The sequence below is a fragment of the Vulpes vulpes genome, chromosome 2, assembly GCF_048418805.1.
Source record: "Vulpes vulpes isolate BD-2025 chromosome 2, VulVul3, whole genome shotgun sequence".
NCBI classification, from domain to species: domain Eukaryota; kingdom Metazoa; phylum Chordata; class Mammalia; order Carnivora; family Canidae; genus Vulpes; species Vulpes vulpes.
The window spans coordinates 54,656,260-54,684,018 of record NC_132781.1 but is presented as its reverse complement, the minus strand read 5'-3'; the positions used below and the strand labels follow the sequence as shown (position 1 = coordinate 54,684,018).

The following is a 27,759-nucleotide window of genomic DNA, read 5'->3' as shown; positions in this document are numbered from 1 at the left end:
TAGCCGCCGCGCTCGCGCCGGTGGTGACGTCACTTCCGGGGCGGAGGAGGATGAGTGGTGCAGTGAGGGACAAACAAAAGGAGGCGCCGGAGGGGCGCAGCGGCCGGCGGCGAGACGGAGCGGCGGGGGCGCGGGGCTGCCTGCTGGGCGGCCGGACCCGGCGGGACCAGGTGAGTGGGTGGGGCGGGGAAAGGGGCACGAGCTGTCACTTCTCGAAACCCATTCTTACACGCCCCCGGCCAGCTGCTCGGCCCCGGGCGCCCCGGGCAGCTCGGGCTCTCCTAGCAGCGGCTGGCTCCCGGGGGGCCTCCCGCGGCAGTCCAGTTTGGCCTACCTCCAGGCTCCCCCGTACTCCAGGTCTCCCGGGCCCCACCCTCTCCGCGGTGCCGCGGCGCGCGAGCCCCCTCCCAGGCACCCCAGTGCCTCTCTGCGCTCTACACACCGGGAGTTTCCGCCTGGGCTCCCCCTGGCCCCCCTGTTATCCCCTGAGTTCCCCCAGATCCTAACTCCTATACGCACACTCCCCACTTCCTAGAGGTTCCACCTCTGGGCTCTCCTTGGCAGCTTTTTTTTTTTTTTCCCTTTCCTTTTCAGAGGTTTCCCCTGTTCTCTTCTCCTGGGCTCCTGGCCCCCTCCTCTTCCCTTGGACCCCTCCCTCCTCTTGGTCCGCTGGAACAGGGCCCTGATTTTGGGGCAGGATCCCTGGCTAAGATCTTGGGGCCGGTTTGGACAGGGGTTCCCAGGAAGATCGGCTCGGGGTCTGAGGCCCCAGGCCCTGCCCGTGTGCTGTGCATCCATATGGGCCGGAGAGCCAGATTTGATGGGGTCCAGGCTGGAGATCCCGCAAAGTTGGCTCCCAGGCTGAAGGAGCATAGCCAAGGTGGTTTGGGTTCATGATGATTCTGCTGCTTTTGTTGACTGCTTCTTCCTCTCCCTTGGTCTGGGCTGAAGTGAACCAAGATTGGGCTGGTGTTCAGCTGATGCAACTACCGACTGCCTTTTTTGGGAAGGAGGAGAGATGGTTGGGGGGTGTCCGACACCCTTCTGATCAGCACTTGCCTGGAAGGGTGGGGCTGACCACACTCCCCTGATGCTTCTTCCCCAGCTCTGTCCCAGGAAGCCTTTTGAGGATGAGGTGTGAGGATGAGGAGGGAGAGAGCTTGGTGAGGGAAAGGGAATTTGGGCCTAAATCCTGGAGGAGGGATTTGGTGGAGCTGAAAAGCTCCCCTGGGCCTCACCTACTTTTTCCATTAGGAGTTTCTTTAACTCCTCTGGGCAGGCAGACCAGCAGGCTGACTGGAGGCAGGAGGAGGAAGGGGAGGAGGTTTGCTGTTGGTGATATTTCCTGTGGAGGGGATGTGAGAGTGGGAGTTTGTTCAGAGGGACTGGGCAGTGCCCATGGTCTCAGCCACACTGGCGTTGCTTTCATGAAGGTCAGGTCTTCCTCTGGCTTACAGGGGGAGGCAAGGACAGATGATGTGCTGGCAGACTGGAGAGATGCTGGGGCGTGAATGACCGGCCTCTGTCTTCCTGTCTTCCCAGTCTTAGAAGTGCCTTGGGGTCTGGTCTAATGCCCCTCTGCCTTCCAGGATACAGAGCAGGGGCTCAAGAAATCTTTGTGACGCCCCAGCCCCAACTCAGTGATATGCTTTTGTACTCCATGCCTTGGGCACACCCACTAGGAACCAGTTTCCTCTACAAACTTTGAGTGGCCTTTCTGGACAAGGTGGGCTCCTGAGGATTGCCCCATTGGGTCAGAACTTGGGGAAGTGGCTGGGCCTTGGGTTGCTGCCTGGCTTGGCCTAGACCTCACTTGTAGGAGGGAAGATATGAGCCTGGTTTCTGACTCCCTCTCCTGAGAGTGAAGGTGATTCCAGGTTTTCACTGGGGACACTGAGGCACAGGTTAATGGCCTAAGACCTTATGAAGAGTCAGTGAGCTGGATATGGAGCCCTAGAGCCCAGCACACCATCTCTCCATCCCTTGATCATTCAAACATTCATTCGCCCAATCATCCATTTAGCCATTCTTTAGGATGTTCCTGGCCTGGACCAGGAATGATGCTGGAGAACAGTCCCTGGCCTCCTTTGAGCTGCAGTCTGGGAGGAGATGCAGGCAGGACAACGTGGATACAGCGGCCAGCATAATAATAGCAATATTAGAGAGGAAGGAGGCATTAGCTCTGTTGGGGGTGGTGAGCGTGTATTTCCTGAAAGAGGGAGGACTAGTAGAATCAGTGACAGGGAGTCCTGAGGCCTGAGTTCTGGTTCAAGCTGTGCCATGGGCAAGTGGCTGGGCTGCCCAGCCTTAGTGGGGACCCTGTCCTTGAGGAGCGCAGGGTAGGGGTAAAGTCTGTCTTAGAGATGTCTGTGCCTTTATAGCTCTAGGTGCTTTATTGCTAGGTGCTGTCACCCTGTGTGGGTTTGCTGGGTTATTGACCTATCTCTCCTCCAGGCTGGGGACTGTCTTGTTCTTTCCTCTCAGCACAGTGCCTAGCACTGAGTAAGTGTGTTAAATGCTCCCCAGCATACGTGGTTAAAAGGCTCCACGGTCCCTCCTAGAGACATTCAGGTCTCTTGGTCTGCCCTGCACTCCCTCCTTCCTCTTAACTCCTGCTTATCCTTTGGCCTTCCTGATGGCTGAGCCACAGTCCTGACTCCTAGTGGATTAGATATTCCCCACCCCCCCAGCCTTACTGTAGTCTTCTCTCACTTCTTTCCCCGCCCTGCTGACTTGTCCTTTCAGCCTTGTGACTGGTTCTCAGCAGAGTACCTGAGATGTAGTAGATGCTCACTAAATGCTCCCCGACTACCAGATGCTGGTTCGATTTTGTATTTGAGGTAAACTCGTGTGTCTGGGCTGAGGCTGTGTCTTTGCCTGGACCTGGCTCATGCCACTATAGCTCCTGTCCTGCCACCTCCCACCTCTGGTCAGAGATCTAGCCAGACTGAGCCACTCAGCATCGTCTAGACATCATGTTCTCTCCCAGGCAAACTTGTACTGTTCCTTCTGCCTGGAATGCTCTTTCTCCAGCTTCTGACCTTCCCCAAGAGTCAACTCAGGCAACATCATTCCCAGGGAGCCTTCTCTGACCCCACTGGTCTGGGTCTAATGCTTTGTCCATATTCCCTTAGTTTCCGGGTACCCCCAGCAGAGCTCTGGGCTCCCAGCAGCCAGTGGTAATTGTAGACTTGGCATCTCCCAATAGCCTGTCTGGTTCTTTCTTGTCACCCTGAGAGCCCAGCCTAAGGCCTGGCACCAAGCAAGCACTCAGAAAATGTTGGCAGCACAGCAGGTAATTCTGACAGTCACACATCCCTGCTGACAGTAGCTCTTGCTTCCTCATAGGGAGGCAGGTTCCATGGAGCGAGAGGAATGCCAAGACCCTGCCCAGACAGACGTCGGCCAGCCTCAGCACCGACAGGCAACACGCAGATAGCAGAGCCATCCACGGGGTAAGGACTGGGCCCCTCTCCCTCCAGGCCAGCCTCCAGTCAGGTGCCTTCCCCAGCATAGGGGGCAAAGGGCAGGATCTCCATCTCTGCAATCCTTTGCTTTTCTTACTGTAGGTCCAGGGCATCTAGGGCAGAGGTGGCAGGAGACAGAACACTTCTTCCTTCTCCTGACTCAGTGGCCAGCTGAGGAGTCTGTGGCCGCTGGGCTTTACATGCCAATGTTAAATTTCATTGTGAACCTCTATTTTTTCTCTTTCAGCACAGATCTTGTCAGTCCGGGTTGTTAGCCAGACTGTCTTGTGACCACATTTCCCAAGGTGTGTTCCCTAGAACACTAGTTTCTGTGGTCACAGTAGCTAGATAACTCTGGGAAACAACTTGTCCTTGCTGCATGACTTCTTAGCATTGAAGTGAGCATGATGAGTCTTGGAGAGGGAACCAGCAGGACGTGTGTCCCCATACTTACTTGGTCATGTGGACACCTTTGGGAACCGGGGTTCCTTGGCCTACATTTTGGAAACTGGTTCCCAAAGCAGGCAAGTGCACTAGATAGGACCTAGACTTCTTAGACCCGGATTTGACTCCTAGCCGTCTTCTGTTCAGTGAGGAATTGTGGGCCAGTCACCATACCTCTCTGAGCCTCAGTTTCCTTAGCTGTAAAAAGGTAATAATTTTAGTACCCTACTTCCCTTTAGGGTATTTTGAAGATTAAATATGTTGATTAAGGGAAGCCACTTCACAGAGTATGTCCTAGGATGTGTTCCATAACCTTAGTGGTATTGGATGGACTACTTTAGAATTTATAAGAACACCCTTGGGCAGCCCCTGTGGCGCAGAGGTTTAGCACCACCTGCAGCCCAGGGTGTGATCCTGGAGACCCTGGATCGAGTCCCATGTCGGGCGTTCTGTATGATGCCTGCCTCTTCCTCTGCCTGTGTCTCTGCCTCTCTCTCTCTCTGTCTCTATGAATAAATAAATAAAATCTTTAAAAAAAAAAAGAACACCCTTATCAATGGTTTCCTCTCACCACTTGAGGAGGCTCAGGCACTGGCCTTTGTCCTTCGTTTACAGATGTGGAAACAGGTTCAGAGAGAGGAAGCACCTTGCCCAAGAGTTCAGGAAGGAAGGAGGGATGTGGGACTAGACTCAGATCCTGGAATCCCAGGCCAAGGTCCTTTTTTCTGTGCCCAAGGCCTCCCTATATCCACCTGTCACCTCCTCAGCCTTTGGTTAAAGAAGACCTGGCCCTCCCCAGCCTAGATTTTAAAAGAAATAGTTATCTTTTTTTTTTTTAATTTTTTGTAATTACCAACATAGTTGTATGTTTGTCATATGTTTTTATAACTGATATCATGGAATGTGAAAGTCTCCCATGATCCCCATCTCCAGAGATATGAATGAGGAGGAGTGTATTATTCCACTGTATTATTACTGTTTGCTTATTTTTCCCCTGTCATGTCTTGTGAGGGCTGCTGGTTCACAGTTTGCTCCTGTTTTGTTTCATTTCCTGGCTCCCACAGGACCTCTTTCCTGGCAACAGGGTATGTGCTTTGTGTATGAGTCCCATCAGCGTAACCCTGGTGCTCCCCTCCTCACCATCCCGGGGTTTGGAGCTGTCTGTGAGGGCATTTACAGCAGCACAGGGAGGGTAGGAAATGCCTGGTGTGTGATTTTTGTTGACTCTCCTGTTTATTGGGACAAGGTCAGCCAACCCTAGCCCTGCCCTGCTGGAGTTTCCTATTGGTTTTGAGGAACTCAACATCCGGGAGAGGAGAGCGGAGGCACGGCCTGAGCTGAGGTCTCTCTGGCCGGGGATGAGCAGGAAGCAGCAGGGTCCTACTTATCTGAGATCAGAATTCCTCCTCCGTACCAGGGACAGCTTGGAGGGAATGGCATGGGCTGGCCTGAGAGGTTTCAGCCTCTGCTGACTGCCTAGCGCAGGGGCCAGGTTGGGGGTTGGGAGGGACACGCATGAGTTGCCATGTTGCCTGTGTGTGGCCCTGACTCATTTACCCTGGCGATTCCTGGGGGATGTCTTGGTCCCTTTGGAATGCTCCTTTCAGGTTTTGGACTTTTTTTTTTTTTTTTTTTTTTATGATTTTATTTTTAAGTCATATCTCCACCCAATGTAGGGCTCGAACTCACAATCCCAAAATCAGGAGTCACATGCTCCACAGACTGAGCCAGCTGGGTGCCCCTCTCCTTTCAAGTTTTGTGGGTTTTTTTTTTTTTTTTTTTGATATTTTTAATTTTATTCATTTGAGAGAGACTGAGTATGAGCAAGAGCTTGAGAAGAAGCAGGGGAAGAGGGAGAGGGAAGAAGCAGATTCCCCACAGGGCTCTATCCCAGGACACCAAGATTATGACCTGAGCCAAAGGCAGACACTTAACTGACAGAGCCAGCCAGGCCCCCCTCCTTTTAGGTTTTAACCCCAAGGGTGGGCAGGTGAGGAGAAGGCTTCCCTGTGACCTGGGTTCAAAGATGCTCTGGTGGGGGCAGCCTGGGTGGCTCAGCGGTTTAGTGCTGCCTTCAGCCCAGGGCCTGATACTGGAGAACTGGGATCGAGTCCTGCATCGGGCTCCCTGCATGGAGCCTGCTTCTCTCTCTGCCTGTGTCTCTGCCTCTCTTTCTCTCTGTGTCTCTCATGAATAAATAAAATCTTAAAAAAAAAAAAAAAAAAAGATGCTCTGTTGGGGCAGGAGGGATTTTAGGCCTGGCAGCCTGGTTTTGTGGTCTGGCAGGGTCGAGCTGGGAATGCGGTGTCCCTTACTTGGTGGTCTTCTCGGGCTCACTGGCCTGACCATCTTCCTCACCTGTGTTTCTTCCTCCTATTTTTTCCTACAGTCTCTTTCTCTTCTCGCTCCAGATGCTTCTGGCCCCAGGAATTGGCCTCTCCACCTCCTCCCTCCTCCTAGCAGCAGGGCCTTGTCCCACAGTCGTCCTCAGTGGTCACAGTCCGAGCACCGGATGGTGTGCCGGTTCACCATGTACACAATGGCAGCTCTCCTCTGTGAGGTGGTTCCACCGTTTTACAGGCTCAAGGCCAAGGCTCGGAGGGATGAGGGCTTTTGCCTCAGGTGGTGAAGCCAGGCCTTAAACCGGAATGTGTTTGGCTACCCCATCTTCCGTTTTTCTTTTTCTCTGGGTTCTCAGTTTCAGAGGTATTTCAGAGCTGCCCAGGGGCTGGCTCATGGTGCTGTTCCCCAGAACCCACCACCACACACCTGCTGAGTCACAGCTGGGAATAGAGCCAGGGGACAGGATTTTGAGGATGCTCCCAGGCTGTCATGGGGCTGGTGGTCTGCAGACCGTGCCAGGAGACACTGAACAGAGCGACGCTCGCAGCCCCGCTCCCCATGTCTAGCCAGGGAGTCCCTCTGATGTCCTTGGTGTAGAGGCAGGGCCGAGCTCCCCTCAGGACCAGGGGTCCTAGTGATGTGTGGTGGGGTAGGGGTGGGGTTAGCACCACCCCCCCAAGGGTGTGTGGGACTGAGGTTTCTAGAACAGCTTTTACTCCCAGCCACAAACTTCCTTGCTATCTTTCCCATTGCGTTGCTCCTGCATCTCGTAGCAAGTTCTATGTTTAACCATCTCTCGAGAGCCTAAAACCTCAAAATTAAATGGACTGCTGTAGGATAGCCTTTGCCCAAAGTGATGTTCCCCTGGAGTAAAAGTAGCTGTAAAATTCCACGGCTCTCACATGCCACCTGGATGCCCTCGGAGGTGCCACTGCCAGCCCCGTGCCCTCTGACAGAGTCGGGTGTTGACAGCTGTGCTGACTGGGGGCTGGGCACACAGGGATCTGGCCTCTTACCTGGCAGCCTGCATCTCGATCTCTGGAGGCAGCCCCCCTCCAGCCCCAGAGCCGGGCCTCAGGCAGCTCACGTTGGCCTCGGCCCCGGTCCGCCAGGGGTCTCAGCAGATGTGTCTGCGACCTCCTGTGGCTGCTCCTGCCCCCATCCTGTAACCTGTCCAGACAGGCAGTGCCAGTGCTCCCAGGTCAAGGCCCCTCTGTCCCCGTAGGCCTACATATGGCACCTGGCTTCTGGGCTGAGACTCGACAGAGCGGGGCTCCCTTCTTGAGTTTCCTTAAAGCTATGCCCAGGATACCAGAGGCATCTGAGTATGTTCTGTTACGGTTCCCCAGGGAGGCCTTGACTCCATGTGCCCCTCAGAAGAAGGGGGTTGGTCTTGTCCTAGGAAGCATTTCCAGGGTTCTGGGTGCTCAGGTAGGCTCAGGAGACCTGCTTGCCTGTGAGGCAGATTGGCACAATGGAAAATCAGCCTTGTGGTGATCTGCCCTCCATCTCCACATTCTGTGGCCATAGGCAGGTCACTTAAGCTCTCTCCCATAAAGGGACTGATGAAACCTACTATAACAGTGACAGCAGCTAACATTGCAGTCTTAGTATGTGGCGGCGGGCACTGGGCCAAAAGCTTTCAATGGACCACATCATTCAGTCCTCACTACGACTCATGAACCATTTTACAGAAGAGGAAACCAGAGGCCTTGGGACCTAAAGTGACTTTCCCAAGGTCACCCACTGGTGAAGTAGGGAGCCACCTTACTGGTGTCCATGGGGATGGGGAGCTGAGGCATAGGAAGTGCTGGATGTAGGGTTGGCATGTCGTCCATGTCAGTAGCTGGGAGCTCCAAGGCCAGCCTAGTGGGGCCAGGGGGCAGCTTGGGCCTCCAGTCTGGCCTGCTGCTCCATGTGTGTGTGTCTTGGGAGCCCCGGATAGGTGTCCCTCACTTGTCACCCTTCACCCTCTAACGCGGGCCACAGCCTTCAGCCTTGCGAGATTACATGAGGATGGACCTGTTTGGGAAGCCCAGCCCAAATGTGAGAGCAGTTTGGAAGTGAAACTTGTCCCTTCCCCGTTCTGCCCTGACCGTGTCCCCTCTTCCTTTCCCAGGAAGTGCGGGTGTGCCTTTCTCTGTGGGGTGAGTGCCAGGCAATGCCCCCAGCCCGCTGCTGACTCATCCCAAGTGCGTGTGGGGCCTAGAGGGCGATGCCCTGTTCTTGAGTGGGTGGGAGCTCTGTACACCAGATGATGAGGTGAGACCTTTCCTCCCACTCCCAGCCCTGGGACCAGAGGAGGCCCAGGGGTGCTGACTGAGGAACAGATTCGCAGGCCCAGAGCCCTTCTGGCACAGGGCCACTGACCCACGGTCTTCCTCAGGCTTCTTGGGAGTCGCCCTTCCCCCCACCCTGGGAGAGCAGTGGAGGGACAGACAGCCTTCCTAAGTGTGGTACAAGGAGGGGCGCCAGCCTCCTGCCTCCCCTCTTGCCTGGGAAGCTTGCCCAGCATCTCTGTTTGGGCTTTAACAAAAGGCTCTCTATTCCCTGTTTACCCGAAGCCCAGCCTGCCTGCTGAAGCCCAGCCTGCCTGCCATGGTGGCTCGGGTGTGAAAGCCAAAGCTCTGCAGGCCGATGTGAGGGCTGGAGCATGCTTGGGTGGTACCCCTCAGGGACGGAGTGGGCAGCATGTCATTTCTTTAGACTCCCCTCCCCATCTGTAAGAAGCATCAAGGAGAAATAAACAATGTCGATGGATACCTAAGGGGTGATTTTGAGAGCATATCACCACCTCTCTGCCTCTGTCCTTTCCTGGGGTCCTGAGCCTGGCAGGGGATCCAGAAGTCCAAGGCTTGAGTGTGATCTGTGAGACCGGTCAGGCCCTGGAGGGCCAAGGGTGGTCCGGTCTGTGCATGGAGATACCTGTCCCTATGTGGCTCTGTCCTCACCTGGGTGTCTTCCCCCACTGAGCTCTAGGAGGGTTTTCTGGGATGGCAGTGGGTTGTAGTAAGTATAGTGCACCTTCCTCTGGATTACACACCTTATGTCACTTAAGTAGTCACAGTAAGGGGGAAATCCTTGGGTGGCTCAGCGGTTTAGCGCCTGCCTTCAGCCCAGGGTGTGATTCTGGAGTCCCGGGATCAAATCCTACGTCGGGCTCCCTGCATGGAGCCTGCCTCTCCCTCTGCCTGTGTCTCTACCTCTCTCTCTCTCTCTCTCTCTCTCTCTCTCTCTGTCTCTCATGAATAAATAAATAAAACCTTAAAAAAAAAAAAGTCACAGTAAGCCTTTGAGGTAAGTATGGCAATATTCCCATTTTGCAGTTGGTGAGACTGAGGCTCAGGAGAAGTCATGCATCCCCAAGGTCTGAGCTTCCCCTACAAGGAGGGCAGCGCCCTGTGGAGTAGCTGTCACCAGGGTGGGCCAACTGTTTAGCAGAAGATGGCATGTACTTCTCATAAACTTTTACAATCCTCAGAAACCACACAGTGAGGAAGCTCTTTTAGTTTTCTCCCCAGGTATTTTTCCTACTCACAAAACTACCAAATTTAAATAATAGAAGAGTATGTAGTATAGACAATCCTCTACAATCTTATCCACCCTCAGACTTAACTGCATATAGGTCTATGTATAGCTTTCCCGGTTTTTCTATGCGTACAGTAATAAGTTACTATACATTTTTTTAAAAAAGAGGAATCCCTAATCTTGTTAAATTGCAGTAAAATACACATCTTGAAAATTACCTCTTAACCATGTGTAAGTGTGTGCTTCAGTGGCATTAATACCATTGCATCGATGTGCAACCACCACCATCACCCCTGATCTCCAGATTTGTTTTCATCTTGCAAAACTGAAACTCTGTACCTGTTAAACACCAGCTAAGCACTAGCTCTGCACCCTCCCCTCCCCCACCATTCTACTTTCTGTGTTTATGAATTTGACTGTTTGCCTCATATGAATGGATTCTCTGCAGCATTTGTCCTTTTGTGACTGGCTTCTTTCATGGAGCGTATATTTCCCTACTAGACAGCTCCTCCTCCTCCTCCTCCCTCTTCTTCTTCATCTCTTGGATACCTTTGGGTCCCTGTATACAGATATATAAAGTAGGGAGCACTATTCTTATTTTAAAGTGGTAAAAGCAGAGGCTCGGGCTAATACTTTGCCTGGGCTCGTGGAATGACTTCACGCAAGAGCTGGCTTTGAACCTGTGTCTTTGCAGCTTCAGAACTCTTGCAGTTTGCACTCCCTGAGATCTGCCTGCCACTGGGGGAAAGTAGGGGCTCTCCAGGTTGCTTCTCTGATACCCCCCACCCCAGGGGCAGGGATACTCCTGTCTTGCCACGGGAACCTGGCCCCCCTTCTCCCTACCTGTGTGTACCATGATGGGTACCTACCTACTTTGGCAGTGCCCTGGGGGCAGGGCAGCACCAGGCAGGGCTGGTACTGCTATCTGCAGGATCCTCAGAGACCACAGGTGCCACTGCACCAGTCAGGAGCAGGCCAGTTGGAAGAACAGGCTGAATTTGCTACTCTGGCAGTGGTAGCCTCCAGCTGAGCCTGGCAGGTGTGAGGACCACAGAGACGACCCACCAGGACAGGTAGAAACGGATGACTATTTTGGTAAATTTGTATGAAATAGTTTAAGCACGCAGAAAAGTATAAAACCAGAACAAATATCTTTGTATTCAGGATTCAGCTTTGTCAGACCGTAAGGTTTTATAACAGTTGCTTCAGATATATCTTTGTATTCAGGATTCAGCTTTGTCAGACTGTAAGGTTTTATAACAGTTGCTTCAGATATATTCTCTATCAAAATATTTCAGACACTGATGGATGTTAATTCCTGATTTCTAGGAAGACACAAGCCTCTTTCCCAATCCCTTTCTCTTCCCTTTCTGGATGTAATTAGTGTCTTGATTTTGGGGCTCTCCAGCCATCCAGGTTTTTTATAACTTTATTACACTTGGATATATATATATATATTATAGAAACCCTTACATAATGTATAACGTGTTATTCTGTAGCTTGTTTTTTTTGAGGTCTGTTCATATTGGTACATGTAGATATAGATCATTAACTCATTGCTTTAGCATTCCATTGTATGACAATAATGATTTATCTTTTCTCCTGTTGATGGATGGGTTGCTGCTGATTTGGGGCTGTTAGGCTAACTCTTCAATGAGCATTTTTGTTCATGGCTTAATGTGTGTGTGTAAAACGACTCTCTGAGATCTATAGCTAGGAGAGAAGTTGCTGGATTGTAGGATGTGTGCATCCTAACCTCATCTAGGAATTCAGCATTTTTGCCAGTCACAGGTGAGTGAAATGGCATCTGATTGCATTCCCTGATTAGTTATGAGATTAGGAATTAATTTCATACATTAACTAATTTCCACTTGCATTTTTCCTTGTGAGTTGTCTATTCATGTTTTTTATTTTTTATCTTTTAGATTTATTTATTTAATTTTGAGAGAAAGAATCTCAAGCCAGGGGGCGGGGGGATGAGCAAAAGGAAAGAGAGAGAGGGAGAAAATCTCAAGCAGATTCCCTGCTGAGTGGGCCTCACTTGGGGCTTGATCTCACGACCCTGAGATAATCACCTGAGCCAAAATCAAGAGTCAGATGCTCAACCACCTGAGACACCCAGTTGCCCCCGCCCCCCATTCACGTATTTTGCCTTTTTTTTCTATTAGATAGTCTCTTTCTTGTGTTTTAGAAGTTCTGTATTTGTCCTGGATAATAATCCTTTGGTAGCTATGCACATTGCAAATATCTCTAACAGGCCTGTGGATTCTTTTTACTTGCTTATTATTATGTTCTTTGAGGAAACATATATTTTAACTTAATGTGATCAGAATATCAGTCGTCTCCTGTAAGGATTTGTACTCTTTGTGATAGGAAATCCTTTCCTGTCCTAAGTTGATCTCTTAGCTCTTTCTTTAGACATTTTCAGGTTTTGGCTTAGGTCTTCAGTTCATTGGAGTTTATTTTTGTATAAGGAACTAGACAAGGCTATGTTTTTTTCACATGGGTAACTGAGAGCCAGCTCAATTTGTTGATGACCGTTCCTTTCCTCTAACCTGGAAAGCCAACACTGTCCTGTCTCTTTCCAGGTACTTCAGGGTCTATCTCTAGGCTTGCTCCTCTATCCAGCTATGCCTACATCAACATCATATTGGCTGACTTCTTGTAGCTTTGTAGTAAGTCTCCTCTCACCTTGTTTTCCAAATTATTTTAGCTATTCTTTTTTTTTTTTCTTTTAAGATTTTATTTATTTGTGAGAGAGAGAGCATGAACAGGGGCAGGGGCAGAGGGAGAGAATTTCAGGCAGACTCCGTGCTGACTTGGGGCTTGATCTCACGACCCTGAGGTCATGATCTGAACTGAAATCAAGAGTCAGTTGTTCAACTGACTGAGCCACGCAGGCACCCCTGTTACCTACTTTTGCAGGTAACATGCTTCAGACAGTTTTCCTCTTATCAAGTCAGTGGGTGTCTTGCTGTAACGTGTTTTCATTTCATAGTCTATCATCTGATCATTTAATAAGTATTTAACCAGTCACCAATAATGGGCATCTGGGTTGTTTCCAATTTTCCTAGGGCATAAATAACACTGTGATGAACATTCCTGTAACTGATTCTTGTCCTAGAATCATTCCCAGACAATTGCTATCCTCCCTCCAGCTGCCTTCTTCCTGAGTTCCCATCCGATTCAGCAGATCTTCTCTCCATCTCCGTATCATGAGCTCTGTACAAGGGACCCACGTGAATCTGGAGTGCCCTTGTCCTGTGGGACTCTCAGTTTCCCCAGTACCCTGGCTCCTCGATGGCCCCTTGCCCACTGCCTCCTGAGCTTTTCTTGGGTATAGCCAGGGGTCTCCCACCTCACTGATGGATGTTAATTCCTGATTTCTAGGAAGGTACAGTGTCTAGCTCTGTTCTGGAAGAACAAGTAGCCAGACCAGAGCTCAGAGGACAGCAAGGCACATTGCCTTTTTGTCTTTTCTCAACCTCCTGAGTTAAACTCATTCATCTTTATCCTCTATTCAGGATTCTCTCCAAATTCCCCACCTCTTGGGGCAGAGACGGAACCTGATCTGACCTAGCTCCCCATTGCCCTCCCCAAACTGTCCTCCCAGAGCTTCAAAAGAACACCTGATCCCCATACTCAAGGGCTGATCTATCTTACTCTCTGTTTCTTTCTTTCGGCTCTGTTTCTTTGGAACTCTACAATTTTTTCAATCACAAAGATATTACATGCTGGTTAAAAAAAAAAAAAATCAGTTTCCATTCATTCTGTTTCTTATTTCCACTCTTAAGAGGGAGTCCCTTCCCATGGTGCAGGGACTGTTGGTTAAGGGTTTATCAGAATGAATTTCTATTTATTTATTTTTCTGAATCTCACTTTTTTTTCACAGTGGCATTACAGCTACTTGGTTTCATTGAAAAGGCCATGTTGTGTTTTAGTGGCAGGAAGTGCTTACTGCCCACCTACTGTGGGCCAGGCCTTGCCTACCTGTGTCTCTACTAGGTATCTTTGAGTCCTGAGCCCTGAGCCAGACAAGTGGGTTTTCCTTCTTCCATTTCCTTCCTTTGTGCTCCTGTCCTGTGTACTTTTCAATTACCCCTGACTGTTGAAGTCAGGATTCCTCTGGAGGGCCAGGCCCATGTCTGTTTAAGCCCCCTTCCACAGATGGGGCAGTACTAAGGCTCAGAGACATGAAGATGCCTGCCCAGGGTGACTACACTACCCAGGGCAGAGCCCAGACTGGCCTGCCTGTCCCTCCAGCGCTAAGCTTATATCATGGAGCTTGAGGCTTATTCTCCACTTGACCAAGGGGCCATACACAGACAGTTTGGGAAGGCTCATTTCTGTGATTTCTGATAATCCTGAGAGCTTGGCAGGGTACCTGTTCTCACCCCCTAGTCTATGGACGGGGAAACCAATGTGTCATGACAGAAAGCAGTCCAGGCTTCTGAACTTGTTGTTCCCTCCCTGCTGGCTACACGCAAGGGTGGCCAGGACAAGGGATTGTCTGGTGGCATCAGTGGTTCTAGAGCCAAGCCTTGCTGGCTGACCTCAGGGTGGGCTGCAGTCATTGGGAAGGGAGACACGTACAGGGTGGGCACAGGCCTGGGATCACATACCCCTTGGTACCTTGACTACCTTTTATAAAATGTGGTCACATCCATGACAGAGTCTTTGCTCCCTTTGGGACAGGGAACCAGGCCGTGGGAGAGAAGCTGTTGCATACCTCTGCTAGGAGGCTATACCGGTTAGGGAGGGCTCAGCACAGGGCGGGGATGAACATACTGCCTGCAGGAAACGTCCTGAAAGGGGTATTTTCTGTAACTGGGGAACAAGATCCCCACTTCCTCGAATCTTACCTATTTCCCAGTGATGCTCTCCTGACCGTATATATCCAGTGGGTCCCAGGGCTGCTGCCAAGTGGGATCTGCTTCACCCGAGTGGCTACCCGGAGGCACTGCCTATCTGGGCTCCACCATGGATCTGGCTGTGAAGGTGGCCTCTGTCACTTACAGGTAGTGTGAAGCTGGGCAAATGGCATCTCTTTCAGAGCCTCAATTTCCCCATCTATAAAATGGTTATGGGGACTATTTCAGCCTTAAAAAGGAAGGGAATTCTGACATCCATTCTAAAATGTGGACCAACTTTGAGGGCATTATATTAAACAAAATAAGCCAGACACAAAAAGACAAATATTGTTACGATTCCAATTTTATGAAGTACCTAGACTAGTCAACTTTATAGAGACAGAAAGAAGTGGGGCGCCTGGGTGGCTTACTCGGTAGAATGTGACTCTTGATCTTGAGATTGTGAATTCACCACGTTGGGTGTAGAGCTTACTTTAAAAAAAAGTGGGGGGGGGTGTGCTAGAACAATGTGTACATCCTGGACTTGGCCCTGAGTCTCCAGTCTGGGACTGGGAGCTGCGCCCGCACCCCACCCCCACGGGTGTTTAGTGCTCTTGAGTCACCACTGGCTCCTGGGGCGTGTCCCTGCACTGGAGATCCCTACCTGGGGGGTCTGTTTCCTTTCCCCAGGGCCCTCTGGGTTGGGCCAAGCAGAGAGGGCTGGGAGCTTCTGCCTCGGCTTCCTCCCTATGAGGATGTGCAGCCCTGCCCACATCCACCTGAAACTCACTGTTGCCTTCCCTCCCTGCCACACCCGGGCCCTGCCCTCCCCTGGGCCCCATGCCAGCCCTGTCCCCTTCTCAGGCCCTCTCTTGAGACCCATTGATTTTTATTGAGCACCTCCTGTGTTCCAAAGACTTCTGCCCAGAGGAGCATGACAAGGAGGTGCCAAACTGCCTGCCTGCCCCGCTCTGTGCTACGCACTGTAAAAGCCTGAAATACCATGGATGCTTCCCAGCAACCCTGTGGGGTCTGTGCAGAACCTGAGGCCGAGAGCCAGTGAGGACCTCGCCTACGGCCCCGCAGTGAGGTCAGGGCTGGCAGAGGCCAGCTCAGTGCCACTGCTTCTCCCCCCAACCCTCAGTCCTCAGTCCTCAGCAAGAGCTACTTGAGCGGGGGCTGGCCCAGCCACCTAGCTGTTTCTTCTCCGGGGCTGGGTCATGGGGCAGGTGCCCCTTCCCTGGCATCCCCGGGACTAAGGCCTCAGGTTTGGTACCTGCACCTTCTTTCCAGCTTTCTCCCAAAACCCAGTCAACGAGGGGCGGTGACTCGTTCAGAGTTCCACAGTGAGTCAGTGGCAGAGGTGAGGCAGAAACACGGCATGCAGCTAGAGGGTGTCCCTCACCTTCCAGGCAGTCCACCTCCAAGAGGCTGGTCCTGCACTGGACTCCCAGCTCTACCCCCCACCCCAAACCTCTATGAAGCCCTTCTCAGCAGGAAGGTGGCACCTGTTTCAAGCTGTAGCCACAGCTGCCCCTTGCCCTGTTGTAGGGCCGATGATTTGGGCACTCCTCTGCCTTGCCCTCTGCGGCCCACAGGCTCACACTGTACCAAGAGGCCCCAGAGGCAAGGAATACTTTGGTCACTTTGATTGTCCCTGGAGGGCTGAGCCAAGGCCTGGATGGTGGTGAGTTCAGGATGCTCTTGAGACCAGGTATTTGGGGTCAGGGGAGGATAAGGACCAGACATACCAGAATGGAATGGACGGGATTGTTTCCTTCTCTTAGCCTCCTGTTCCCTCACCTGTAAACGGAGCTGTGAACAGTTCCCACCTTGGAAGTCAAGAGACAACATGGGCAAAGCCCCAGACAGCAGGGGCCCAGAGGCCACTCCTCACCAGGAGACCAGGTGTCCCCTCTAGGTTGGCACACCCACTCTCCCTCCAAAACTAGGAGGCTGCAGCCACATCCTGCCTGCTCATAAACTGCACCGCCCCCAGCGTCTGGCGTCCTGCCGTGGCAGTCTCTTTCAGGACACTCCAGGGGCAGGCTGCTGCACGCCCTCAGGCCCTTCGTCTTGGGCCCTCCTCCCTTCCTGTCCCCAGTCTTTGGGTGCCTGCCTAGATGTGGATTTGGGGAACCAGGGAGGGAGAGACAAGTTTCTTTCAGCTGGAGGCTGGTTGCATGATTCACCGGGCCCTTCCCTGGAGTGCCCCCTTCCCGGAGTGTGGGTGGTATGAGAAGCCAGCCGGTCATTAGAGGCCCAGGCCTTCCTGTGGGGTGGCCACTCACCCTGGCCTGTGAGTCCTAGCCTCACCAGGAGGGCCGATCTCTGGGCCGGAGCCGGTGGCCCAGGGTGGATAGTGGCGTCTGCTGGCCCCGTGGTGACCTGAGTTCTGGGAACCCCAGGGGACAGGAAAGCTGGACTCTGGGGCGTAGTCTCTTGGTACTCTTGGCATAGTCAGGTGGACAGTGAGCCTGGACAGCAATGAAGACCCAAGTAGGGAAGTGGAGGGACAGGCACTGCCCTGAGTAGTAGGGTGATATTGGACAGGTGACTTTACTTTCCTGAGCTTAGTTCCTTATACACGTAGATGCACCCAGCCAGAGACAATAAATAATAATAAATGTGATGTCATCTAGCATGAGGTGGAAACCGGTCTTGTTTTCTTGTCCTTTCTCTGCTGGCCCCACCCCCTCGTGTGTGTGTGTGTGTGTGTGTGTGTGTGTGTGTGTGTGTCTCCCCTCAGGATCCTGTATGGACATAATTACATGTACCCTTGTAGAATTTTTTAAACGTCCCTGTTTGTTTTACAAAAGTGAGTTCACATCAAGTTTCCTCTTCTATATCTGGAGTTCCCATACTTTGAGGGAACCTCTTCTGGTCACTGGGGCAACGTCACGGCATCTGGTTCCAAGTGAACTGAAGAGTTTTCCACAAGCCCCTCTGGTCAGCCCGATCATAAATAGGATGGAGTCTGGACAGGAATTCCCGTATGCCCCTGCTGGAATGCAGGGGGAGCCCACATTAGCAATCTGTTGTCGTGGGTCCTGACTTTAGTGCTTTGTCTTTGTCTGTTAGGTGGGGAGGCCGCCTGCCTTCCCTCATGGTGGTTTCCCCGCTGCCTGGTGGCCACATGGTTTCTGGGGAGAAGCTGATTGGTCGGCCACCCTGTGAGTGGTCACACTGTGACTCCCAGCTAGACTTGAGGTGGGATTTTGGGCGATGGGCTGATTGTCGCCTGGGTCCCAGACAGCCAGGCCACACTGCAGTAATCCCGTCCTATGGGTCCTTTGCAGGTTGAACCATGATTCCAGTGACAGAGCTCCGATACTTTGCAGACACGCAGCCAGCGTACCGGATCCTGAAGCCATGGTGGGACGTGTTCACGGACTATATCTCCATCGTAATGCTGATGATCGCAGTCTTTGGGGGCACGCTGCAGGTCACGCAGGACAAGATGATCTGCCTGCCTTGTAAGTGGGTCACCAAGGATTCCTGCAATGACTCATTCCGAGGCTGGGGAGCCCCAGGCCCAGAGCCCACCTACCCAAACTCCACGGTCCCACCGCCCCCTGGCACAGGCCCCACAGGCATCAAGTACGATCTCGACCGGCACCAATACAACTACGTGGATGCTGTGTGCTACGAGAACCGCCTGCACTGGTTTGCCAAGTACTTCCCCTATCTGGTGCTCCTGCACACGCTCATCTTCCTGGCCTGTAGCAACTTCTGGTTCAAGTTTCCACGCACCAGCTCGAAGCTAGAGCACTTTGTGTCTATCCTGCTCAAGTGCTTTGACTCACCATGGACTACGCGGGCCCTGTCAGAGACGGTGGTGGAAGAGAGCGACCCCAAGCCGGCCTTCAGCAAGATGAATGGCTCCATGGACAAGAAGTCATCGACGGTCAGTGAAGACGTGGAGGCCACTGTGCCCATGCTGCAGCGGACCAAGTCACGGATCGAGCAAGGCATTGTGGACCGCTCAGAGACAGGTGTGCTGGACAAGAAAGAGGGGGAGCAGGCCAAGGCGCTGTTTGAGAAGGTCAAGAAGTTCCGGACCCACGTGGAGGAGGGGGACATCGTGTACCGCCTCTATATGCGGCAGACTATCATCAAGGTGATTAAGTTCATGCTCATCATCTGCTACACTGTCTACTACGTGCACAACATCAAGTTTGATGTGGACTGTACAGTCGACATCGAGAGCCTGACGGGCTATCGCACCTACCGCTGTGCCCACCCCCTGGCCACGCTCTTCAAGATCCTGGCATCCTTCTACATTAGCTTGGTCATCTTCTACGGGCTCATCTGCATGTACACACTGTGGTGGATGTTGCGACGGTCTCTCAAGAAGTACTCATTTGAGTCGATCCGTGAGGAGAGCAGTTATAGTGACATTCCCGACGTCAAGAACGACTTTGCCTTTATGCTCCACCTCATCGACCAGTACGACCCACTCTACTCAAAGCGCTTTGCTGTCTTCCTCTCGGAAGTGAGTGAGAACAAGCTGCGACAGCTGAACCTCAATAATGAGTGGACACTGGACAAGCTGCGCCAGCGGCTCACAAAGAACGCACAGGACAAATTGGAGCTGCACCTGTTCATGCTCAGCGGCATCCCTGACACCGTGTTCGATCTGGTGGAGCTAGAGGTGCTGAAGCTGGAGCTGATCCCAGACGTGACCATTCCGCCCAGCATTGCGCAGCTCACAGGCCTCAAGGAGCTGTGGCTGTACCACACGGCAGCCAAGATTGAGGCACCTGCCCTGGCCTTCCTGCGCGAGAACCTGCGGGCCCTGCACATCAAGTTCACGGACATCAAGGAGATCCCACTGTGGATCTACAGCCTGAAGACACTAGAGGAGCTTCACTTGACGGGCAACCTGAGTGCTGACAACAACCGCTACATCGTCATTGACGGGCTGCGTGAGCTCAAGCGCCTCAAGGTGCTGCGGCTCAAGAGCAATCTGAGTAAGCTGCCACAAGTGGTCACCGACGTGGGCGTGCACCTGCAGAAACTGTCCATCAACAATGAGGGCACCAAGCTCATAGTCCTCAATAGCCTCAAGAAGATGGTGAACCTGACGGAGCTGGAGCTGATCCGCTGCGACCTGGAGCGGATCCCGCACTCCATCTTTAGCCTCCATAACCTGCAGGAGATCGACCTCAAGGACAACAATCTCAAGACCATCGAGGAGATCATCAGCTTCCAGCACCTGCACCGCCTCACCTGCCTTAAGCTGTGGTACAACCACATCGCCTACATCCCCATCCAGATTGGCAATCTCACCAACCTTGAGCGCCTCTACCTAAACCGCAACAAGATAGAGAAGATCCCCACCCAGCTCTTCTACTGCCGCAAGCTGCGCTACCTGGACCTCAGCCACAACAATTTGACCTTCCTCCCTGCCGACATCGGCCTCTTGCAGAACCTCCAGAACCTGGCTGTCACGGCCAACCGGGTGAGTGGCCGAGGCCGCGGCTGGCTCTGTCGGTGGACTGGCTGAGTGAGGCCCATGGTGAGGAGTGGTGGGGAAGTTTGCTCAGGAGGCACGGTGTCTCAGGGTGGCCAGGATGATTTGATCCTCCTGGATTGGGGGTCTTCATGTGACTCCCAGAGCCACCTGGGAGGAGCTTTTTGAGAATACAGATCCCCTCACTGCTGCACTGCACAGACCTGCTGTCTTGGGTCTCTGGGTCGGGGAGCCTGTCTTTGCCACAGGATGTTGCATCCATCTGGGAGGGATGATGTGGTCAGGTGAGGTCTGTTCCTGAGGTGACCTGGGGTGGGTTCCTTGTAGACAGGGATGTGGAGGGGCAAGAGGTCCAAGGGCTGGCTTGTGGGAGGCAGGACTTAGCCTACAGTTTGTTCTAGACCACATCTGGAGCCGAAGGGCGGATCTGGGTCTACCGGGGACAGAAACCATGAGTGGCTGGTACTCATGGAGGTGAAGCCAGGTGGTCTCTGTAGCTCTTGGCCCTGCTTACACCCTTCCCCCTCTGCTTGTCACCACCTGCCTTTCTGGAGAGGAAATTGTGCAAATCATTTCAGGCCAGCAGTATGGGAGGTGACGCCTTGCAAATCGTTGGTAGCCCTATGTGCCAGCCCCTTGCCTGGCCAGGGAAGCCCCCCACCCATAGGCTGCTTCTCAGAGGCAGGTGGGTGGGGATGAGGGAAGGGTGCTCCTGTGGCTTTGTGGTCTGGCCCCTGTAGTACAAACAAAGCCACAACCACTAGAAGGACCTCCTCCCCCTGCCTATGCTTCCTGGGGACCTGCAGGAAGGGTGACCTGTTCTCGCTTCCTACTTTTAAGGTAGAGACTGGCACAGTGAGGCAGATGGTGGTGGGAGCCCAGACACCAGCTCTGCGCCTCCACTGCTGCCGGTGGCACAAAGCAGCCCACGCTGCACAGGGCACGATGCTCCTGATTGGAGCTCTCTTCAGCAGCCTCAGACTCAGAGGCAGGCAGTCCCTGAAATGCCCCTGCCCTAGGAAAGGACACACATTCTTAAATGTCACTCAAGTTGGAGGGTCTGGGAGGGTCTGGGCCCCCCGCCCCTCTTCCCTAAGCCTCTCTTGCTGCAAACCAACCAGACTCCCCCATGTATTAGTTTGTGGAAAATCCTATCTTCCTCCCCCAAATTATGACTGTTCGTGTATAAGGGTGAAGGTCAGATCCCAGATTGCTTCATGTGGGAACATCTGCCCCCAGGGCCTGGGATAGGCCACTGATCAGGAAAATTGGACTCTTTGGGGGAAAAGCCACATTTGGGGAGCACCAGACAGACCCTAACCCCTTCTTTAAGGGTTCCCCTAGAGCATAGGGCAGGGGCCAGATTGCCCCTGGAGTTGGGTCCAATTTAAGCATCTCACGACCCTTTGTAACATGCCTCCTCTGTCCTGGCTGTCTGCGGGCTGTGTGTGGGCACCTGAGGCTTGCTGAACTCTCCTTCCTGGTAGAGGGCCCAGCAGGCATCCAGCCTGGCTCACAGTTCTATCCCCTGCTCCCAGCTCCTCACCCTAAGGAGACCTGTTAGGTCATGTCTGTCGGCTGAGGTCACCCCTCAGGAAAGGAGCTGGCGACAGGCACGCTGTCTGTCCGTCCAAGGAAGGAGACCCTCTGCACGCCCTGTTTTGCACACTGCTTAATCACATCCTGTCTCCGCCCCTGGAATGCCAGAGGCCTTTGTAGGGAAAAAGTTCATTTGGGCTGCTTCTTGTGGGCTCATCCTTTTAAGCTGGAGTCCTTCTCCTCCTCCTTTGCCAGCCACCCTGGGCTGCAGGTAGACAGGGAGGGGTAGGTGTGACAGGCTCAGGCCCTTTGCTGCTCTTTTCCTAGATTTAAACTCAGGCGAATGGACATGGAAGATGCGTTCATTTGCCTACAGATCCATTTATTCATTCTCTCATTGATTTGGCAAATGTTTTTGAACACTCGTAGGGCAGAGCAAGGTGCTAGGGACATAGGGATAAACGGGACCCACTGGCTGCCCCTCTCAAGGCTCCTGGGCGCACACAGGAGTGGTCTCAATGCAAATTTAGGGCAGGCAGACCTGCTGGAGGGAGGGGACATCCTGTCTGGCCCTGAGGATGGACAAGGGGGAGTTAGCCAGATAAAAAAGAAAGGGAGAGTCTAGAAAGGGAGAGCTTTCTTTCTGTCAGTGGGGGAGGAGCGATGAGCTGAGCAGCCCCTGGACTTTGGACTTTCCCCTGAGGCCAGGTCTATAAGGGGAGTCCAGTTCTTCCCATTCCCACTCCCTCACTTCCATTGGATCTTCTCTGTTCCCCTTTTCTGGTGCCGTAGATCTTAGTTAGCTCTTTTGTTCAGTGCCCGACACACAGCAAATGTTCAGCTAATTCTTTTTGATCCAGTAGATGGATTAGGAGTGATTCTCTTACTGCATTGTGAGGGGGTAGGTTTGAGGGGCGAGAAGAGAGTGGTCAAGAGCTGGCTGAAAACCTGGATGTAGCCATGGGAGGGGTGAGGCCGGGACGAGAGGCTGCCCTGGGGAGAGAGACCTTGGCAGGAGAATCTGCGGGTTGAGGCTGGATCCGATGGGGACAAGTAGGAGAGGTCTCACTTGGCTGCCTAGGAAAATGGGTCATTGAAACAGGATGCAGGAGGAGTCACTGGTTTTCAGAGAGGAGAGCATATGTTCCTTGTTGGGCATCTAGGGCCCCTGGGACATCCCAGGGACTGTGTTGAGTGAGCCTGAAGCTCAAGCTGTCCTCCCTGTCCCCACTTGGGGTCCTGGATGGAGAAGGGTCCTTGTTGAGACCCCCAGGGAGTAGATGGATGGAGAAAGGAGTCTGGGTCACACCTCTGGGGTGGGAGTGGGAGCAAGGCAGGGCAGGAGTGTGTGGGACAGTTAGGCGAAAGAGCAGATTCAGGTTCAGTGGATTAGGAGGGAATGTTGGTCACTCTGGTCAGATAGTTTCAGGGGTGGACAGGGGCAGAAGCTGGATCACAGTGAAAGAGAGACAGTGCTTTTTCCATATGATTTGTTAGGCGGAATGGAGGGCAGTGGAGCAGTTGCAGAGGCTTTTGGGAGGGTTGTCTCTTCTTTTAAAGACTAGGTGGACTTGAGACTACTTCAGTGCTGATGAGGGAGCCATTGAGGTCCCTGGAAGGTAGGAGGGAACAGGATTGAGGTGATGGGAAAGGACCTCAAGCCTTCAGCAGTTGAGTGACACCTTGGGAAGAGGATGAGTCCAAAGGACAGGGGTGGCTGTGGTGGGGCACCAAGCCACTGGGACACCTTCTCTTTTCTCTGTAGGACCTGGAGAGAAAAAAAAAAAAAAAGGACCTGGAGAGAGCTCACACTGGGGTGGAGGGTGCTCTGGAAATGGGGGCGTTCTAGGGAGGGAGCTCTGCACAGGAACCCCAGCTGTGCCACTCACTGGGCCAGGCCTTTCATACGGCCCTGACTGCTGCCTGGGTTGATAGAGGAGTCCACTGTGGCAGGGAGTGGGCTCTCCAGGAGGCTCAGGCCACTCAGTCCAGCCAGAGCCCACTTCCCGTCATGCCCTCTCAACCTTTGTGTCCCTGACCTTCACCCCTGCTCACCTGGAAGCCACCTTGGCTCCATCCCTTGACTGCTGGGTACAACAGTGGCTGTTTTTGGAGGCTCAGGTCAGGAGTCTTTTTTAAAACACCAAGGTAGGGGATCCCTGGGTGGCACAGTGGTTTGGCACCTGCCTTTGGCCCTGGGCGCGATCCTGGAGACCCGGGATCGAATCCCACGTCGGGCTCCCGGTGCATGGAGCCTGCTTATCCCTCTGCCTGTGTCTCTGCCTCTCTCTCTGTGTGACTATCATAAATAAATAAAGAAAAAATATATATAAAAAATAAAAAAAAAAAAAATAAAACACCAAGGCACCTAAGGTCCAGGTCTGCCCAAAGGCCCTCAGAAGGTCCGCCGAAGGCGAGAGGTGTTTCTAGTCCTACCTTTCATTCTACAGAGGAGGAAACCAAGGCTCAGGGAGGGAAGGGGACTTGCCCAGAGTTACACTGCCAGTGAGCACTGTATTTGGCAGGATGGGAGTGCAGCACATGCTCTGAATCAGAGGAAGCAAGGCTTACTTACATCCTCTCCTGTGCAATCTTGGACATGTTGCATTTCACTTCTGTAGGACTCCAGAGGACAATGGGGACAGTGACAGAGCCACCTCAGGGGGGTTATTAAATGGGCTCTCCATCATCCTCACGTGGGGTCACATGGGTCCCTCCTGCTCAGCACTTCTGAAGGAGATGGTTCTGGCCGACAGGTTCAGTAAGAACCCATGTTTCTAGCTGACTCCTCACAGAAGGGCAGAGAAGAAGGTGGCATTCATGGAGCTTTTCCTGTGTGCCCGGGGACACAGCAGGTCCCCACTGGGACCCCACTGTTTGCTCCTTGCTCCACTGACAGTGCAGACAGATAGCAGAGCATGAGCTGCCCAGCCTGGTTCAGTCTTGGCTCACCACTTCCCAGCTGTGAGACTTTGGGCAAGTTAGCTTCCTAAGAGCCTCTGGAGAAAAGTTACCCCATCTGTAAAGCAGAATAAGTGTTTATAGGGTATTTGCAGGTGGTTCCATAGGGTAAGTAAGTTAATAGCATTAGTGCTCTGAGCAAGCCTGCTGTGTAGGAAGTTGCATGTGGGTGTTGCCCATCATTGAACTTTTGCAAAATCAGGAGAGGAATGGTCAATACTGGGCTCCCTGCACTTATGATTAGGGTGTGACTTGACAGATGAGGAGACTAAGGCCCTGGACATGGAAGTGACAGAGCTGGGGTCCCCACCCCCGACTGGCACATCCCTGCAGTGCTCAGCAACTGGGGCAGGTGATTTTCTCAGCATGCCACTCTCTTTTATAAATTGTTCTTAAACCAGACAGGCCCCACAGCATGGTTCCTAATGAGCCCTGGAGAGACAGTGGAGGAGGGGGCAGAGTTGATAGTAGCCAGCTAGTGTGATAGGCTTCTTAGGGTACCAGGTGTCGGGAGACAACAGGGAACCATGCTGCTCCAGCCCTGCCTTCTCAGAGCCTGGTCTGGAGTGACAGGTGATCAAACAGCCTCACCACGGGGGAGATTAGTGCTGCTGGGGTCATGGTTGCCATAGTTTACCCAAGAGGTCAGAGAAGGCTTCCTGGAGGAAGTGACTTTGGAGCTGAGACTTCACATACAGATGGTAGTCAGCCAGGCTTTTAGGCCAGAGGGTGCTGCGGTATGGGCCCAGGGAGCTGCAGTGGGCCTCAGAGAAGATGCTAGTGCCTGGGGCCAGGGGTGGGGGGAGACACTGTGGCCAAGGCCCCAGGGCTGAGCTGCCTCCCCGCCTCACTTTGGTCCTCTGCTCCTGCTCTTCCAGATTGAGGCGCTGCCCCCGGAACTCTTCCAGTGCCGGAAGCTGCGGGCCCTGCACCTGGGCAACAACGTGCTGCAGTCCCTGCCCTCGAGGGTGGGTGAGCTGACCAACCTAACCCAGATTGAGCTGCGGGGCAACCGGCTGGAGTGCCTGCCTGTGGAGCTGGGCGAGTGCCCGCTGCTCAAGCGCAGCGGCCTGGTGGTGGAGGAGGATCTGTTCAATACGTTGCCACCTGAGGTGAAGGAACGGCTGTGGAGGGCCGACAAGGAGCAGGCCTGAGTGCTGGCGGACAGCTGAGCATGGGCCCACTGCGGAGTCCTCAGGCCCAGGGACCCAGATGCCCAGGGGTGGCCAGCCGGGCCTCAGCCAAGACAGGAGCCTGGGGCCGGCTGTCAGCTGGGCTGCAGCCTCGGGACAGTACCTGAGGGGCTGGCCCCTTTTGTCCTTCTGAGACTCATGCCCCCCAGGGCGGGTGCCTGTTGGGGAGATTAGAGACCTGTGTCTTTGAGCGCAGTATTTGGACAATCAGGGCCTCCCCACTGGAAGCCATCTCTGCCCAAAAGGGTGAGCTGACGCCAGAGGCCCAGGGATGCCTACTTAGCTCTTGGTATTTATTTTCTTCCACTTCCCATCCCCTCCTTCCAGATAACTTATACATTCCCAGGAAAGCTCAGCTCAGATCGGGAATGTTTAAGGAAGGGTGGGCAGTTTCCCTTTTCTTTTGGTGATGCCATCGGCAGTACCACCCAGACTCGAGCAGAGGGGTCCAGGGAGAACCAGCTGCGACAGTTGCCCCAGCGGTGCCAGGCTGGGCTCTGGTGGTGTGGGCCCATGGGACGGCAGACCGCCAGGTGGGAAGGCCAGGCCTGGGGCTTGTCTCATCAGTTTTAGATTTTTTTTTTTTAAGTAAAAAAACAAAACAAAACAAAAAAAAAAACAAAAAACAAAAAAAACGACAACTTTTTTTTTTTTTTAAAGCTTTGAAAATTGATGGTTTGGGTATTAAAAAGAAAAAAACTAAAAAAAAAAACTAAAAAAAAAAGACGGCAAAGGCCAGTGAGTTGAGTTGAGGTCTCAGGGCAGGACGGCAGCTTTCCTTGAGCAGAGCAGCAAGACACTGAACTGTATTTCCTTCCCCCCGGGGTGCAGGTTGCAGGATGTCTTCCGAGTCTGGTGTGACCTTGGTCCAGGAGTTCTGTTTGTTCCTCTCCTCTCTGAGGGCGGATTTTTTTTTTTATTATTATTATTTGTTTTGTTTTTGGTGTCTTGTTTTCTTTTTCCTCCATGTGTCTTGGCAGGCACTCATTTCTGTGGCTGTTGGCCAAAGGGAATGTTCGGGAGCTGCCAAGAAAGGAGGAGACTCGGGTTGGCTAATCCCCGGATGAACGGTGCTCCATCCTCCCCATTCCTCGTCACAGTGTTAAAGAGCCAGGAGGAGCTACCTCGCCCGGCCTCTGCTTTCCCATCTCATGTGTCATGAGTTTGCCCAGTGCCACCACTAGCCTCAGCTGCTGACATCAGCCCTGTTACCACATGGTCCTTCAGAAGAGACACTTGGAGGCGGGGTCTTGGGTGGGGAGGTCGCCGCTGGGAGGGCAGACTCCCCAGATTTTGGTTCCAGTTTCTGTCCCAGGCGCCTGGCACACACATAGCCCTCTCGGCGCCTGGTGGCTAGAAGCCACCTCACTTTAGATCACTCACTGGGGTTCCCCCGCGTTAGAAGGGTCCCCACCTTAGATCAATCACTTGGACACTAAGGCACGTTTTAGCGTCTCTTGTCTTAAAGATTATGTCCATTTGTCTGTCCATTTGTGTTTTCTGCGTCATGTCCGCGGATGTAATCCTCAGATAATGCACACTAGCCTTTGATGACCATGAAGCAATCCGTTACATGAGGGTCTGAACTTGTAGACTCTGTTCAAATATCAAATAAATCTATAACAGAAAGTAGCTTTTGGAGGTCTCGGTGTCGTGGGGGGAGCCTTCCCTCAGCTCCCTGAGTCCTGCTGGGCCCTGTGGATTAGTTTGTTGAATGGCCACTGATGGGCACCTAGAAGGTGGTTAACTGCCCCTCTCCCTGGCCTGGGAGATCGCAGGCTCCTGACAGACAGCGACTGGGCATGGGCTGGACAGAGCACCTGTTACATGCCAGCTGTGGCCTGGGCAGGGAATCCCACAGCTGGCCATCACCGGTGGTTTGGGCCTTCATGAGGTTTGATGGGTGGGGCAGCTGGGGTGGGGGTGGGAGGACACTGGGATGGGAGCCAGTAGCCTTC

At 53.0% G+C, this 27,759-nt stretch overlaps 1 protein-coding gene across 2 annotated transcripts; it reads left to right on the top strand.

The window, feature by feature from the left end:
• The first annotated feature begins 48 nt into the window (after positions 1-48).
• Positions 49-27,433, top strand: LRRC8A (leucine rich repeat containing 8 VRAC subunit A). Of its 2 annotated transcripts, XM_026009464.2 has the most exons (4): positions 49-170; positions 3,349-3,455; positions 17,932-20,096; positions 25,487-27,433. In XM_026009464.2, exons 3-4 carry the CDS (start codon positions 17,940-17,942, stop codon positions 25,760-25,762), a joined length of 2,433 nt encoding a protein of 810 aa, XP_025865249.1. In that variant the 5' UTR covers positions 49-170; positions 3,349-3,455; positions 17,932-17,939; the 3' UTR covers positions 25,763-27,433. The 2 variants fall into 2 exon arrangements, with proteins under 2 accessions (XP_025865249.1, XP_025865250.1); XM_026009465.2 differs by lacking the exon at positions 3,349-3,455 and having other exon boundaries at positions 62-170.
• The last annotated feature ends 326 nt before the right edge of the window (positions 27,434-27,759 follow it).